General features: G+C 39.9%; 1 protein-coding gene across 1 annotated transcript in view; it reads left to right on the plus strand.

Annotated features, from left to right (window-relative positions):
• Positions 1–16,987, plus strand: part of NUP160 (nucleoporin 160) — a 1,498,284-nt gene that overhangs the window by 1,018,977 nt on the left and 462,320 nt on the right. The window contains exon 24 of the mRNA XM_044082750.1: positions 10,876–10,974. Within this exon, the coding sequence (XP_043938685.1) occupies positions 10,876–10,974 (99 nt within the window). The remainder of the gene's footprint in view (positions 1–10,875; positions 10,975–16,987) is intronic.

Below are 16,987 nucleotides of genomic sequence, written 5' to 3' on the forward strand. Positions count from 1 at the left end.
TACAACACCTAACCCACACAGTTATAGATTTCAGCCGTATACACACCACACACACTCTAACACTAAACAAGATGGTCTTCTCCCAACATCCCCAACTACTTAAAGCAGTGTTCTACTCATTAACAACCTTTACTCTTATCCTACTTTCTTTCCTCTCCTCTTACCACACCCAACTGCAAAATACTGCCCCACCCCAATGGCAAACTGAAGCTACATCCAATTTCCTTAAAACTGACCCTATATCACCCTGTGACCTTTACTCCTCCCAGCCTTTCTTTTACCTACATAATTAACAGTCAAAACCAACCCTTACTTCTCTGCAAGACTCAAATAATATAAAAACTATTTAAATTCTATCTTTACCTACTCAAAAAAACTTAACATGCTGCGGCAACAAACACTCTAATCCAGGACCCATTACAGCTGTCCACACCAACTCAAATCAGCCAAATTCCCTTTACCACAGACCTACCTCATCTCTCCTCTTGCTTAACATAAATCCAAGAAGTATAATTAACAAAATTCAAGACCTTCATGCCCTACTAGCTCTTTATAAACCTGAAATAGCAATACTAACTGAAACCTGGCTTAAACCAGAACACCACAATAATGAGATCACACCTCCAGACTATAATATTATACGGAGGGATAGACTAGAGAAAAAAGGAGGTGGTGTTGCAATATTATTCTAAAATCACCTCTCCATAGAACAACTGGATTTCGACAGCCAAGAAGTCAAAGACGAAGAGCTAATCATTGCCAAACTAAAACTGAACTCCAGCAAAAATATAATTATTGCAAGTGGCTACATCCTACCAGGCAATAACATTACTATAATGGAAAGCCTATTAAACTTGGATCTCTAACTCCCTACCACATGAAGCCATACTATTAGGTGACTTTAATATTGACTGGCTCAACTGCACTAGCCAAAATCCATCTACCCACATAGACCTCCATGGTTTTACCCAAATTATATCTACCCCAGCTAGAACCGACAAAACGTCCAGATATCAATCCATCCTAGACTGGATACTGTTATCTGACCCTACTCTAGCACAGCAGTCTGGATGTCTTATCGATAGCCAAAGTGACCATCAACCAACCTAATTAGGACTAGACCTCAATACCTCAGTCAACCCATCCTTAGAGTGGTTCGTAATAAAAAAGACCTTTATAACTACTGACTTTATTAATGCACTAAAAAGCTGTAACTGGACTCCCCTAAAACAACTATCGCTAGATGAAGCCGTAGAGTACTTTAACTCTACCTCCCTAAAAAATCCTAAACCACCATGCTCCCGCCTGAACCATAAGAATGAAAACAAATTATGCCCCATGGCTAACTACAGTTACTAAAACCACAATGAAAGAAAGGGACAAATCCTGTACCCAATTTCATAAAAACAAAATTACAAATCTGAGACAAATTTATCTTTAACTCTGCAGTACAGCCAAAAAACAAGTAAAAACTTGATAAAAACCATACAAGAAAAACATGCCTACAACCCAAAAAAATTCTGGGCCACAATAAACAGCATAATGCACCTAAGTAAAGCATCCACTCCAACTCCAGTGTTACCAAACAACCATAACAACATTCCCACTCAATTTAACAAATTCTTTACCGAAACAGTTCAAACCCTTGCAAAAAAATAGTACCAGTACCCCCACAAGCAGTAGGTTTCCCTACACCCCCAAATACAAGCAAAAGTCATAACACCTCCAGCTTTTCCCTACACCCAGTACCCACTAAAGTAATTTCTAAACAACTAAAAAAACTCAAACCAACCACATTAGCAGCTGATAACCTACCTGCAGACTTCCTTCAAATAGCAGCGGAGGTAATAGTCTATCCAGTATCCATTCTTGTAAATAGATCACTAGCAGAATATAGGGTACCCACATTGTGAAAAATATCCCATATTATTCCACTGCTCAAAGGAGGTAACTCCTTAGAACTTACCAACTACCGACCTATTGCAATCCTATCACCTTTATCCAAAATATTAGAAAGAGTTGTTCATTCCCAACTACTACTCTACCTCCTAGAAAATTACCTACTTTCCAAATGACCTACTTTCCAAAACTCGGCACGGATTCAGACCCTCCCATAGCACCACCACGGCACTGTTATCAATTACCGATATAGTTAACAGTCATAGAAACAAGGGACTATTTGTATCTTCCATATTCTTAGACTTTTCAAAAGCGTTTGACATGGTAAACCACAGTCGTCTTCTTAAAACTCTTTCCAACCTAAACTTAAGCTCCTCCTCTATATCATGTTTCACTAGCTACTTATCAGACCGTCAACAAGCAGTCCTTTGACAAGACCAGCTGCCCCCCCCTACTACCAGTATCCACAGGAGTCCCTCAAGGAGCTGTCTTAGGCCCTCTGCTGTTCTCACTATTTACCAACCAAATCTGTTCTTCCTCACTCACTGCTTCTGTCATGCAATATGCAGATGACAAGACCCTTATATGTGCTGCCCCCACCTTAAAAGAACTACAACCCTTAACCCAAAATAACTTTACTCTAGCAGAAACATGGTTCACTGACATCAAACTTATTTTTAATCCCAAAAAAAAAAAAAAAAATTCTTTACAGCCCCAGTCGACCCCCTTCTCTAAACAATACGTTTACCATTAACTCTAAAGATAACACTACTCACACAAAACTGCTGGGTTTTGAAATAGACAATAACCTAAAATTTGACATCCACATAGCACAAACCATCAAAAAAGTAAATAAAAAACTAGGACTTCTCTACAGGAATAAACAGTGTATGACTAAACAAACAAAAGCAACCATTGCAATGACTCATCTTTTGTCCATCCTTCTCTATGCCTCCCTTGTCCTAACAAACCTCCACCAAACTGACCTAAACAAAATGGAATCTTGTTACAACAAGATTGCTAAGTTTGCTACTGAAGCCTCATATCGATCTCACCACTGTCTTGCCCTGAAGCAGCTCAACTGGCTTGAGCTGCCTCAGCTACTCCTACTCAGTTAACTGTCAATAGCGCACAAGCTGTACTACCTTTCTGTAAATGCCTCTGCCCTCCAGCATCTAATCCAGCCCCACACTTCCACAAGAGCTCTAAGATCCAGTAGTCAAAATCTCATACGTCATCGAATGTAAGAAATGATGCTGGTAAATCTCTGTTTGCCTGCACTATTGCCAGGACCTGGAACTCACTACCAAGCCAAATAACCTCCACTTAATCTACTAGCCAATTTAAAAAAAACTCCCGAAAATCCACTATCTAAACAACTGGCTCTGCCCATGCTACTCCCTAGGTTAACTCTTGCCTTACACTGTTTCAATAATTTAACCTAGGTTCCACAGCTTATGTTTTTTCCCTGGAAAAGTTAATAACATGCTGTATTTACATTACAGATATATTACAAGTCCTTCTATCACTATAGGCTAACATTACCTGCACCTCCTACCACACATCCTACTTACTACTTACACTACCACTAAAAAAAAAAAAAAAAAGTTGCTTTGCTGCCAAGGTGGTTACTGTTATAAACTTATGTACTTAATTGTCTACTTAACTATAAACTTGTTCATTACAGTATGATTATTAGGTGTCTAGAGCTATTTAGCTATGGAATATTTCTTGTATGTAATGTTCTTGGAGCTTTTCTCCACGGGTCTCCGCTGAAAATGGATCTGTGTCCAGTCAGACTTTCTCGGTTAACGAATGTAATATAAAATAAAAAAATAAAAATAAATATTTTGTAGTCTTACTATGGATATTTGATAATCATACTATAGGCAGATCAAATGGAGAAAAACATTTTCTGAATACCTTCCATGATGGAAGGGTATTGTTGCATGCTAACTTGCACCCTACTGATGTTTTATTGTTGGCAATTCCTTGTCATCACCACCCAGTGTAGGGGTGATAGATCTGTAACAGAGCAAATCATATCATCTTGGGTTGTTTTACTGCTTCTTTTAATTCTTGAAGAGAAACCTCTTCCTGGCCTTGTCAGACCACCCTCCTCATTCTTCAAGCGGAATGGCAGCCTTAGATGTTTGTTTGGAAGGCATCAGCAGCAGCGAAATCTGTGCTGCCTGGTTGCAACACCATTCTTTCAGTTAATTTTATAGCCTAGCTATTTGGTGTTTATCCAAAGCTGGCTTTGCAAGAACATTCCTACACTGGAATGCTGTCTTCATTCGCCACCATTTCTTAGCTTATTAGCTTTGGAATCCATGTAATGACCTGCTGGTTGAGAATGCCCCATATTTTTTTTCTTTCGGTTAGAGCCTTCCTTCACTAAATCTCTTGTAGGATATTGCATGTCAATCCCCTTCTCTCTAGAGGATGTTGATTTAGGGAGGTTTTTGGTCGTCTTGAGTCTGTTACACTGTGCTTTAGTCTTTGGGAAACAATTAAATGGATGGGGCTACCTGTGCATTTCACCGATTTCAGCAATAAGACTTAGAGAGATAACCTTCCCTTTTGAAACACTTGCTTATTGACTCATCCTGGTAATAGATGCATTAGGACGATTCTAAGGACATGGTGTCTGGAATGCTTTTAAAGATCTGGAGTTGAGATTGTTTCCTACATAACTGCCGGTCTCCGAGGGCTTTTTGTTCATCTTCTGCTCAGCCATCTCTCCAGAAATCGATTTTTTTCTCATATTTTTCATGTTTGTGTTCTGTGCCAGTATTGGAAGGTGGTGGTGATTTTTAGCTGAAAAAAAATGATGGAGTGTCAATCCTGTGGCGATTTATACACCGCTTTGTATTTTCAATGCCAGTGGTAAAATAGCTGAAGAGGAAACACTTAAAGGATACAGTTTGAAAAGACTGTGCTGAAAAATGCCCCGCTGTGGGAAGAATTTATGATGTTCTTCGTGTTTCACTGTTGCAATCATTACATTTGGGGTAATCTGCTGACAGGTTGCCCTCAGTCGGCCTGAATATCCAAGTATTGGGTCCTGCGTCAGTTGCTGTCTCCTCTTCCATGATGTTGGGTCGTCACTGGTATAAATCATGCAGCCGACGCCACTTTCTTCAGTCTTTCTTGCCGCGCACTGCCCGAAGCAGAAGCCGTTCGCAAGTGCCGGTCGGCCGACTCCTGAAATTTCGCATTCGAGTTTCAGAACCCAAGTCTTCAATAAAAGCTAAGTACCCCGTTGGTGAAACTTTTTTTTTTTTTTTTTTTTTTTTTTTTTTTTTTTTTTTTTTGTTGACCGGGCTAGTCTAACTGTGGATACATGTCCATTTTCAGTAGAGGCCCGGGGAGAAAAGCTCCAAGACACATACAAAATACAATATAGAAAGTTGTAACAGTCCAAGCTTAAAAAAAAAAAAAAAAACTTTTGTTAATAAAAAATTGTTAATAAAAAATACAGTACCCATAATGAGCATAACACAAACAGCTATTTTTCTTGCTCCTTACCGATGTCAGTAAAAGTTAATAATTGCATTACTTGTGGGAAGCAAATAGCTCATAAGGATTTTCATTTGTACTGTATTCTTTGCCTAGGCCGAGATCATAACGTGACTTGCTGTCGGTTTTGTGCTAGATTTAACCAATGCACTATTAAGCGTCAGTATATCTTTGCTTCAAAATATTTTGGAGACAGATTTAATTGCCCAGAAATGTCATCTGATAGCAATCTGACTACCGGAGTTCACAAAAAACGCAAAGAAAAGGACAGAGATAAACCATCGAAGTCCAAAACCGACGACGAAGCTTCTCCTAAGCCAGTCGCTGGTTCACCGGTACTCAGTGAGGTGCTTTCGCAGCCCCTGATACCCGCTACTTTCAAGTTGCAGGCCTCTACCGAGACCCATGTGGAGTTAGGCATGCCGCGAGATTCTCAGAGTATTGTACCCATTGATGTCTCTCCCTCAGATGGGTCTGGAGCCGTTGAGCAGGCACCAGCTTCTGAGGGTGTTTTCAGCCCTCAACATTTCTATATAAAACCGACGCCAGCTTCAAAAACAAAGACAAAAGCATCTTCTAAGGCTAAAAAAACTGAAGCATGAGCCACGTGCTCAGGCCTCTATGCCTAAAAAACAGATGATCAAAATGGCTGAAGACTTAATTACCTTGATCAGGGGTTCCCAACCCCCCCCCCCCCCCCAGATAAGAGGCCTAGGCAAGACACTGATTATGAATCTACAGATCAGGTTTCTATTTCTTCTGATCAGGAATTTTCTATACCACCTTATGAGGATTCGGATGCAGAGGAATCCATCTCATCGGCATCTCCTCCTGAAGATTATTCTTTTGGAGAAACCTTGCATACTTTAAGGGGACATTTTCATTGGGAGAGTCAGGATTTCTCAGAATCAAAAAGAGGCTTAGGGATTTCCTTCTTCCTCAGCATAGGCCTTTGGCTATACCTCCTGTATTAGACATTGTTGATGTGTTTTCAGAATCAAGCATTGCTCCAGATTCCCTACCTCCGGCTCATAGTAAGCCAAACAGATATTACAGGGTTCCTGCCCCCCACAAATTTTTATTCAAAAATCCTGCTGCTGACCCTGAAACTATCTCACAGGGTCCCAAAGGTGTAAAGGCCTCAACAGCTAAGAATCCTACCCCCTCTGATAGAGATTCCAGGGCGCTGGATAGATGGGGAAAGAAGGTTTATACGTCTGCAACCTTGTCAATTAGGACCTTAAACTGCCAGTTTCATATGCTTAAATATCAACAACATGTTATGGGATTATTGAAACGGAAAATGATGTTGATTTCTGAATGTGTGGAAAGTAAAGAATTACAGGAATTATTGCATGCATCAGAACAGGTTGGAAAGCATACTTAGCAATGTGGTTTTGATTCCTTGCATGGCCGCAGTTACTGGATCCATGATTAGAAGGCATGCCTGGCTCAAGGAGCAAAATCTGCCTGATCATGTTAAAGCTAAATTGTTAGATGCACCTTTACAGCATGATACTCTGTTTGGTAATAAGACAGAAGAGGTTTTAAAGAAAATGGAAGACAAAGCTAAGTCTATGCAAACTGTAAAAGACTTCTTACAAATGCAGACACCAAGATTCAGTAGACACTGGCCTACAAAAAATTGGTCCTTTCCTTTGTCCTACAGAGCCTCACGGGGCAAATCCAGGTGCTCAAAAGGCTCTAGATACCAATCACAGGGTTCTTACAGGTCAAAACAATGGGATGCCTCTACCTCCAAATCTGGAGGAAACAAAGCACACCCCTACAGTAAGCAGTCTCAATGACTTCCCTCTGCCATCACCAAGCACTTATCTTTTGGCAACTCCCTTAGGGGGAAAATTAGCACTTCATGCACAAAATTGGCAGTTAATAACCCAGGACAAGTGGGTATTAAACATAGTATCCCAGGGATACAGATTTCATTTCCATACCTTGCCAATTACAAACGGCTGGCCAGATCTGCCACAAAATCAATGGGCAGAGGCACAGAAACAAGTTACATCCCTCATGGATATGGGGGCTATTCAACCAGCACCAGAACAGGAAAAAGGGCAAGGGTTTTAATCAAGACCATTCCTGGTACCCAGAAAAGACCAGGCCTGGTGCCCAATACTGGATTTATCGATTTTGAACACATTCTAGGACATTCTAAAATTCAAAATGCTGACTTTGCAACAGCTTCTGCCCATGCTGGGCAAGAACGCTTGGTTAGTGACTCTAGACTTAAGAGGCATACCTGCATATCTCAATAAGGGAACCGTGCTGAAGATACGTCTGCTTCAAGCCCGGTTTTATGCATTACCAATTCTCTGCACTGCCCTTTGGCTTATTTACTGCGCCCAGGGTCTTTACAAAATGCCTGGCACCAGAAATTGCATTTTGCAGACAAAGAAGCATACAAATCTGTCCTTACTTGGACGACTGTCTCATTCAAGTTGAAACAAGGACATTCTTCTTCAACATCTGGCGTTTGTAAAAAGGCTTATAACATGCCTAGGGTACACAATAAATGAAAAGAGATCACAACTGGTACCCTCTCAAAAGATTACATTCATGGGTGCAAGCTTGAATACAACTGCCCAGATGGCTTACCTTATGCCAGACAAGCAAAGGCTACTGACTATTTACTTCAAACAGATGGCAACAAAAACCCAGTTATCTGCAAGACAAATTCTGCAGGCTTTGGGGTTCATGGTATCCTGCATTCTACTAGTTCCATATGCAAGACTGCATATGAGGAAACTATAGTGGTATCTAAAAAGTTTATGGAGTCAACATTGTCACAGTCTGGAAACAATGATTCCCCTCATTCCCTGCCTACAACAGGAGTTTCTTTGGTGGGCAGAGACATGTCACCAGAACATGGAACGGTCTTTCACTCTACCCCATGGCACTCAAACCCTATACTACAGACGCATCAGACTATGCTTGGGGGGCCCACCTGGCGGGGAGATGCAGTCAGAGCATATGGAGCCCAAAACAAATGCATCTGCATATCAACCAAAAAGAGATGTTAGCTGTTCAGAAAGGCCTGACAGCCTTCATGGACTTACTTCATCCAGGACAACTACTAATAAAGACGGACAACACCACGGTTATGTGGTACATAAACAAGTGTGTGGGGGGGGTACACATGCCTACCCCCTTTGCATATTAGCCATGGCATTGTGGAACACAGCCTTGACTTACCAAGTACATCTTCATGCTCAATTCCTGCCAGGAAAACAAAATACTCTGGCAGACGACCTAAGCAGAAATCTTATGGACCCTCATGAGTGGAAACTGGATCCACAAGTCTTCAGCATGATAACAGAGAAATGGGGGAGTCTGGACATAGATCTATTTGCCTCTCCCCAAAATTATCAACTGGACAAATTCTGCACAAGGACTTATCACAGACAAGTATGGAAAGTGGATGCCCTATACTTCAGTTGGAAAAACCTATCCATCTACGTCTTTCCTCCTCTGCCTCTTCTTCCCAAGGTCTTACTAAAGGTCAGACAGGAAAAACCAAAAATGATCCTAATTGCCCTGGACTGGCCTTGCCAGCATTGGTACCCAATTCTAAGGAATATGTCTCAACTCACTCCCTGGTACTTGCCTCAAATACCTCATCTACTGTCTCAGCAGAGCAATCAAATTCTGCACAATCAGCTCCAAACTCTGAACCTGGCAGCATGGCTGATCATGTAATTATTCAAACAACACCTCTCAGTAAATTTGTGATGGATGTCATTTTGGAAGCCAGAAGCCTTAGTACTAGAAAATCTTATGCTGATAAATGGAAGAGATTGTGCTTGGAACCAAGCACAAGGGACGGACACAGCAAAGCCAAATATTCCTCAGATTTTACAATACTTGACTGAGATGCTTGACAAGGGCCTATCTTTTTCACCAATAAAAATCCATGCTTCTGCCATCTCAGCTCATTACAACACAGAGCCTCCCATCTTTTCGCATCCTCTGCTAAAACAGTATCTTAGAGGGGCCAAAACTGTAAGGCCTCCCAGAAGATCCACCAACTCAATTTTGTATTGGAAAAGCTCACCCTGCCTCCATTTGAACCAGCAGCTACTGTGGATATAAAGTTTTTATCTTGGAAAACAACTTTCCTTCTGGCAATCACTTCAGCAAGAAGGGTTTCAGAACTACAGACCCTCATGGCTGTGGAGCCTTTTATTACATTTTACCCGGACAGGGTGTCCCTCAGGACCAATCCTTCCTTTATGCGTAAGGTGATATCCAGTGTGGCTCTTAACCAAACTATTTACCTGCCAAATTTTTACCCAAATCCGCAGAACAAGGGGGAGCGTATTCTGCATTCCTTGGACGTACACAGATAACTAAAATTCTACTTAAACAGGACCAAATCTCTAAATGTTTGAGCAGATACTGGTGGCATTTGCTGCAGGATTAGAGGGGAAGGCTATTTCAAAGCAGGCTATTTCAAACTGGATAAGCCACTGCATTCGTTTCTGCTATTTGCATCATGGTAAACCGGTGCCCAAGGGAATAGGGTCACATTCCACCATGGCTGCATCTACCTCAGCAGCTTTTCTCAGAGGGGTGCCAACCAAAGACATTCTAGAAGCTGCTACTTGGAGCTCTGTTCATACTTTTACAAAGCATTATCATTTACCTCTCTTCTCTAAGTCCAGGGCAGGCTTTGCCACAACAGTTCTGCAGGGCCTTATAGCCACTCCTAATGCTATTTAGTTCCAGCCTCCCATCCATAGCTTTGGGATTTTACCCAAATGTAATGACTGCAACAGTGGAAACACGAAGAACATAGTACAGTTGTGTACACTTACCATAAATGTAGATGTGCGAGTGTATTCACTGTTGCAGTCCGGGTTACCCACCCGCCATCCCCCTTTTTTCTAGAACTTCTCCTTTCTTCACTATATTCTACAGCCTTTGTGGTGTATTTGCTTTTAGATGAAGGTAAAGTTTATGTTGTTAAAATTGCATTTACATATAGTTGTATACATATATATATATATATATATTTGCTCCCCATTTGGGGGGCACCTGAAATCTGGGGCAAGAAAAACTGAAGAAAATGGCGTCGGCTGCATATTTTATACCCCTGATGACCTGACGTCATGGAAGAGGAGACGGCAACCAACGCAGGACCCGAGACTTTGATATTCAGGCCGACTGAGGGCAACCTGCCAGCAGATTACCCCAAATGTAATGACTGCAACAGTGAATACACTCTGACATCTACATTTATGTTAAGTGCACACAACTGTACTTTCTTTGAAAATGAAATTGTTGGTTGATAAGCTCATTGAGCTCTTGAAGTTCTAGAATAATGGTAGGCGCCTGTGTAACTCAACTTGATTTATTATAGACCTTTATTTTTTTTTTTTTTTTTTTTTTTTTTTGCACTTGTCTGTGAATGATGCCAGCCATTTTTTTCTGCAGGAGTACTTAAGGCTGCTCCAACCATGGTGTGATGTAAACATGGGATCGTGTTCCTTTATGATGGGTCAGTGTAATCTTGTCATGGGAGAAGGGCATAAGGTATGTAATTTTCTCTGTATTTTATATTGTCTTTTGCTGTATCAAGGTGCATTAGTTTTGCCTACTTTATGTTGTCTGCGTGAGCCTTGTTGTGTGTCTGTCTCTCTGTATATATAATGGATGCCCTTCCCACCGTGATTACCATCTTGAGTGAGTCACTTGCAAATATGGCAGAAAACCTACATTCCCATCACACATAAACCCTCCTCCCCCCAATCTCCCAGGAGATCCAGTCAGTGCTTTACATCTGACCGTATTCTCTAGTGGCAAAGCTCACTGCTTGAACCTAGCTAGGCCTCCTGAGTAACTGAACTTAATTGACGTCAGTGTCCATATTTAGCATAACTTGGAAAAGTTGCAGAAAAAGAGTTTCTGCATTGATATGTCATGCAGTTTTAATTAAAACTTTCTGTATTAATTAGAATTTGCCAGTTGGATGTCTAAATCTTCAGAGAAGAATGTTGCTTCTTGAGAAGGGATCTCATTTCTTGTTACCCTAAGGAAGAAATAGCGCATGTAAGTTTATTTTCTCTTCCTTGGGACAGGGGCACCACTGCATCACCCTCAGTAAAACCAATATGCTGCACATCACCCTTCAGGTCTAATATATATTCTGGCTACCACAATATACAAACATTGACATCTCAGACCCTGTCCATCTCTAGCAAACAAGCTTGTGACCAAAGACATTTTCTTCATCACTTTGTTCCTTGAAAAAACAGTCTTCTTCATTGACCTGTCTTCAAATCCTCCACCCTTTAACTTACAGATCTAGGATATAATCAAAATCAAGCCCTCAATGCTGAAACTGCATTTCAGCTGTTCAGCCTTACTTCTGCACCTGATTTATATCTACCTTAACATCAGCAGTCAGCACACACATTTAATTCCAGTTTACTCAATTGCATTATTGTTATGATACATTTATTAGTGATGTTCATAACCACAATAGCACATACATTTAGTTTTGTTTGTAGTCTCAGTGCACAGTACTGGTGTGTCCTTGTCAATCTAAAGCATGTTTTTTTTAATTCTAGCACGGCCAAAATAGCATTCTCACTTTACCTGTTCAGTATATATTTTATTCTAAATGTAAATATTATATCCTGTAATAATCTGTCTCTTTATTAAAAAACACCACGTTACACCACCAAACCAAGCAAAACTGAAAGCGATGACCAAGGCAGGATGAGAATAGCTCCAATTTATTTCACCAAACAAATAAAGTTAAGCACGATAAATTACAATGAATGAACGCATTCACATTGTCAGCGTTTTCGTCCAAAGGGACTTCATCAGATGAAATGCCATACTATATTAAACAGTTCCTTTTGTATAAAACACATTGTGTAGCATCCAATCATTATTCATTCCCATTATGAACTTACAAATCCCATTCTAGTTACTACATAATCTGTCTCTTTATTGCCCAATATGGTCTGTCATAGCTGTTCTACTTCCATTGCCTCTGACCTTTGAGTAAGCCTTTCCTGTGTTACGTGTATGCCCTTCTTTCAAATTGATTATAGTACCTGTGTATGGCCTTTATGAACAAATCTGTTAATTTTTAGTCCTTTGTGGGCTCGGCGTCATAGAGTTCATTGTAACGCTGTCTGCCAGACTCCTGAATATACAGTTTACCTAGAAACGTCATGACTGCCATCTGTCTTTTTGTAGAATTCAGTCTCATTAGAAAATGTGAGAGATGGTCATAAAATGAGGTGTAGACTGTCCCGCTGTCCTCAGGATTTCGTTTTTACAAGTCCTCCTAACTCGACTCCTGGGGTTGTGAATCCTTTTTTTGCATGCTCAGAAATTTCCGTCTTTGCTGTCCATTGAAACAACTTTCAATGATTCAATAACTCCTAGTATACTTAATACTATATATATATATATATATATATATATATATATATATATATATATATATATATATATGGGTCTAGGACTGTACTGAAAGTCAAATGACTGTGCACAAATCACTTAAAGCTCAATTCACTGAAAACACATTTCACTGAAAGTTATATATGGCCTTTTCCCCACTGTAGTGCGACCCTGGAGTGGAGTTAGTATGTATAGTAAGGGGGGTGTGGGGGAAGTAGCCCCCCACATAGTTTGGATATATATTATGTTCAGAAAAGATTAACTTATTGGAATTGCAAGTATCCATGTATATAGTTCAAAATATTTAAAATAGGTGGTGGGCTATGCCCCCCACACCCCCCAATGTGGAGGGCGTTGCCCCCACCCCCTTACTATATATACTAACTCCAGGGTCGCACTACAGTGGGGAAAAGGCCATATATAACTTTCAGTGAATTGTGTTTTCAGTGAATTGTGCACAGTCAAATGTGTTTCAGTGAAATGTGCTTTCAGTGAATAGTCCTAGACCCATATATATATATATATATATATATATATATATACACACACACACACACACACACATAAACATATATATATATATATATATAAAACATTTTTTTTAAGTAATCAGAAATGGCCTTTTGCATTGAAGAAGCTCTCTTCAGGTCCTGTTAGCATAAGCAGAAAATGGCTTCTTAAAATAAATTATCCTCTTTTCTTTGTATGTACTGCTACAAAGAAGACTGAAGATTTGTACAAAAGAGCCACAGCTGTCGGAGGGCATTCAGAGATTGTCACCTTGTTTCTTCGTTGGTCATAACTAAAAATAAGCATCATTGCTGAAAAGAATACACAACTTCAAGCTGGTAATTTAAAGAGCAAGCATAGTTTCCATGATGATTTTCAAATGAGAAATGCTGTAAGCAGAAATTGCTGAAGGCTGGTTGATCTTTGGATTAGTACCAGTCCCTTGCACTGACTGTAAAGCTTTCATAAGTGTCCTGTCCCTGAAATGGCTGACAAGGATTGCTTCACTGACGGTCACAATATTTGAAGTTGAGTACTCACTGGAGAGTGCCTGGCTGTCCTAAAGAATTCTCTCCCATGTTACTCCCCAAACCAAAGGAGAGCTGAGCAGTTCTTTCCCTCTGGCTGGAAAGTCAGTGCTTTTGAACTGTAGTGTTTGAGAAAACCTAATACTTCCTTGGCCTACAGAAAGATTTAATCGATTAAGGAAAAAACTTGACTGTCCACTACAAAACTACAACTCAAACAAAGAGTATATGAAGGGAAGGCAGCAGAGGTTAAAATGGATATACAGCATTTCTGAAGTAATGAATGAATTTGTTGGAGAGGTGTAAGACCTTATGGTTACAAAGAGTCAGACTTTAGTGCACACTACTATAACTGATTCATAGAAGCATCAACAGCATCATCATTGTTAGGGTAGCAAAACTCTCGTGCTATGAAAGTGTAGTTCCAACAAGTTGATTAGAGCAGTTGAGCCCAAAAATGGCTTTGTTCCCTTTTGCCTCTGATACCTCTATAGCAGTAGGTTTTACTGAGAGAAGGGACTCCTTTGAGCTTGTCTGTTAGTTGGAACACATCTTATAAACCTTAGCTGTGTCTGCTTTTGCATATCACAAGCAGCTTTCATTGGAAAAATGGAGGATCCAGTGTTGTCTGCTCTGTCTGGATTCAACCTGTGGGACTTCTGATTCAACAATGGCCAATTCAGAAGTCTTTAGCCTGTTTTAGCTGTGCCTCCCTTACCCTCAACTCCCTGCTCCTCCATCAACTCCCCAAATCTTGTTTGCTGCCATTCTTGTCTGTAGCTCGGTCTTTGGCTCTGTTTGGCTGATTCGATTTTGTCCAAGAAGTTGGCATAAGATTGGTGAGATCATTCTTCCTTTATGCTATAGTCGTTAAAACTTTTCCTGATAGGTTTAGATAGTTTATGAAGTAGTTCTTTTTTAGGGTTTTGTAGTTTAATTTCCCCTTATCCCCTTCCTGCCATTTTCCATTTAGTCATTAGGTGTTTTTAGTGTTCCTTTTCTTGTTAGTGTATGCTATGGTAAGGACAATGGATAATGGGTTTAAAAAGTACATTTCCTGCAGACGAAAGTTGCCATCCCAGGATGGACACTTATTTGTGCACTCTGTTTAGCGCATTTGAACTTGGTTGCTCCATCTGTGAGAGCTTTGGGGCACACACTCTTAACGATCTTAAGGCTAAGCTTGCGTTGAAAGGACTTTTGCTGTGTATCTCTTTGGATTCTGTTTCTCCTTCCAGGGCTTCTCCACCAGATCCCAAGATTGGGACCAGGAAGCCACGCCCATAAGACTCTAGGCACACTAAAAGGGAGTGCAAAATATCCTCTTCAGCCTCCATCTCTGGGCTGACTCCCTTGTGCTTTCCAGGTAGTCAAAAAGCAGGTCTTAGTGCCGTGATAAGTCTGGTATGTTCCAAAAAAAAAGCAAATAGAAAAAAAATGAAAAAACTGGAACCATGATCAACCTTTTAATAAAACTATGAAACGCATAAAACAGAATAAAAACAAAACACAACTGTCAAAATACACTTTCATCATAAAGACTTCATCAGGCAGATGCAAACAACCAAAGCTGAGGCCATTTACACAGATTGTAAATAAATCACATGATGCTGTTTAACTTGATAATGCAAAAGCCTTAAATAAGGCTTTAAAGTTACCATGTCATTAAGACCAGGGGTAATGTGAGCTCTGAACCTGAAAATCCGTTTGAGTTCTTCATATTCAGTGATGTCTTTTATGCTGCCCCCTCTTTAAAGGTGTTGGTAGTATTTTCAGAAGGGGCAAAATCCTTTTCTGATGCAGGACATGCTAAGGAGGAAATACAACAGAACGTGAAGGATCAGACAGAGGGGATTCTGCTTTTTATTCTTCTGGTGGTAAAGCCCATAGAGAGACTATGCCAGTGAAACCTTCTTCAGTGTTCCAAAAGAAAATGCTTGATTAGAGAGAGAAAAAAGCACTAGAATTGACTAGAAGAAACTGGTATATGCTGGAAATGAACCAGAAACTAGATTTGGGAGATGGAGAACAACAATAAGAAAACCAGCACCTCTGAAATTCATGAATAAATATGGGTTTACAAAGCGTCAGATTTATGAAATATGGTGGAACAAGAAAACCTAGAAGTACTGGACTTTGTCTTTCTTAAACTGGTAGGGAACTCCAAACCATATCCCCTGCTTCATGCCCTTAATGGAAGAACATTAAGGAGAGGAGAAGAGGAAGGAAAGAGTTAATTTTAAGTAAAACAAAATTTTGTTTTTAATAATCTTCAGCTTTATGAAATGTAGGCACTTAAGGCAATTGTGTATCTGGTTCTCGTGTTTCTTTGAAGACAATATGAAAAGGGAGCAATAAAAACAGAATACTTATTTTGGTGGCTAAGAGATGTTTTTGAAAGCATTCAAGTTGTTTTCTACATCTGGGAGAGGAGTAAAGATAAGATAAATAAACTGACAGCACTTAGTAGATATAGAAGCACAGGTTGTATCATGCGTCTTAGTATGGATAACCTTCATTATAGGTTAATTCAAGCCTGTGAGTATGGCTGTCAATCTGGGATAATTGTTCCTATTCAGAGGGTTAAACTTCATTATTTGAAATTGTACATAGTTTTGTGTGTTAATATTAAGTTAATAGGTTCTGGGGGGGGTGTTAATTTGAGGGTTTTCATCAAAATAAAAAGTCTTGTAAGAAGTGACAAAGGTTTAAATGGCTATGACAAACAGCTATACAAAAGATAAATCTGACCAACAGTGTATGTAACACAAAAGCTGAAACTAGACAAAAAAAATCTGTTATACACAACAGTTTGGAATGATAACTTACTATCATAATAATATCGCTGCCCATATTATCTTTAAATGTGAGGGTTCTCACAGATGTATTCAAAAAAAGAGTAGTGAATTATATTAAAAATGCAGAGTACAAGTAGCTATGCTACAGGAGACACATTTGGAAAGAATTGAGCATGTGAATTTGATAAAGAAATGATTTCAAGATGGTTGATCAGCAGAATACGAGACAAAAGAAAATGGGAGTGCTTGTATTAAAATTAGACAGGAGCTTCAGTAGTAACAGAAGATAATAAA

The sequence above is a fragment of the Protopterus annectens genome, chromosome 9.part0 (genome assembly GCF_019279795.1).
Source record: "Protopterus annectens isolate FY-2018-M chromosome 9.part0, PAN1.0, whole genome shotgun sequence".
In the NCBI taxonomy this organism is placed as follows: Eukaryota; Metazoa; Chordata; order Ceratodontiformes; family Protopteridae; genus Protopterus; species Protopterus annectens.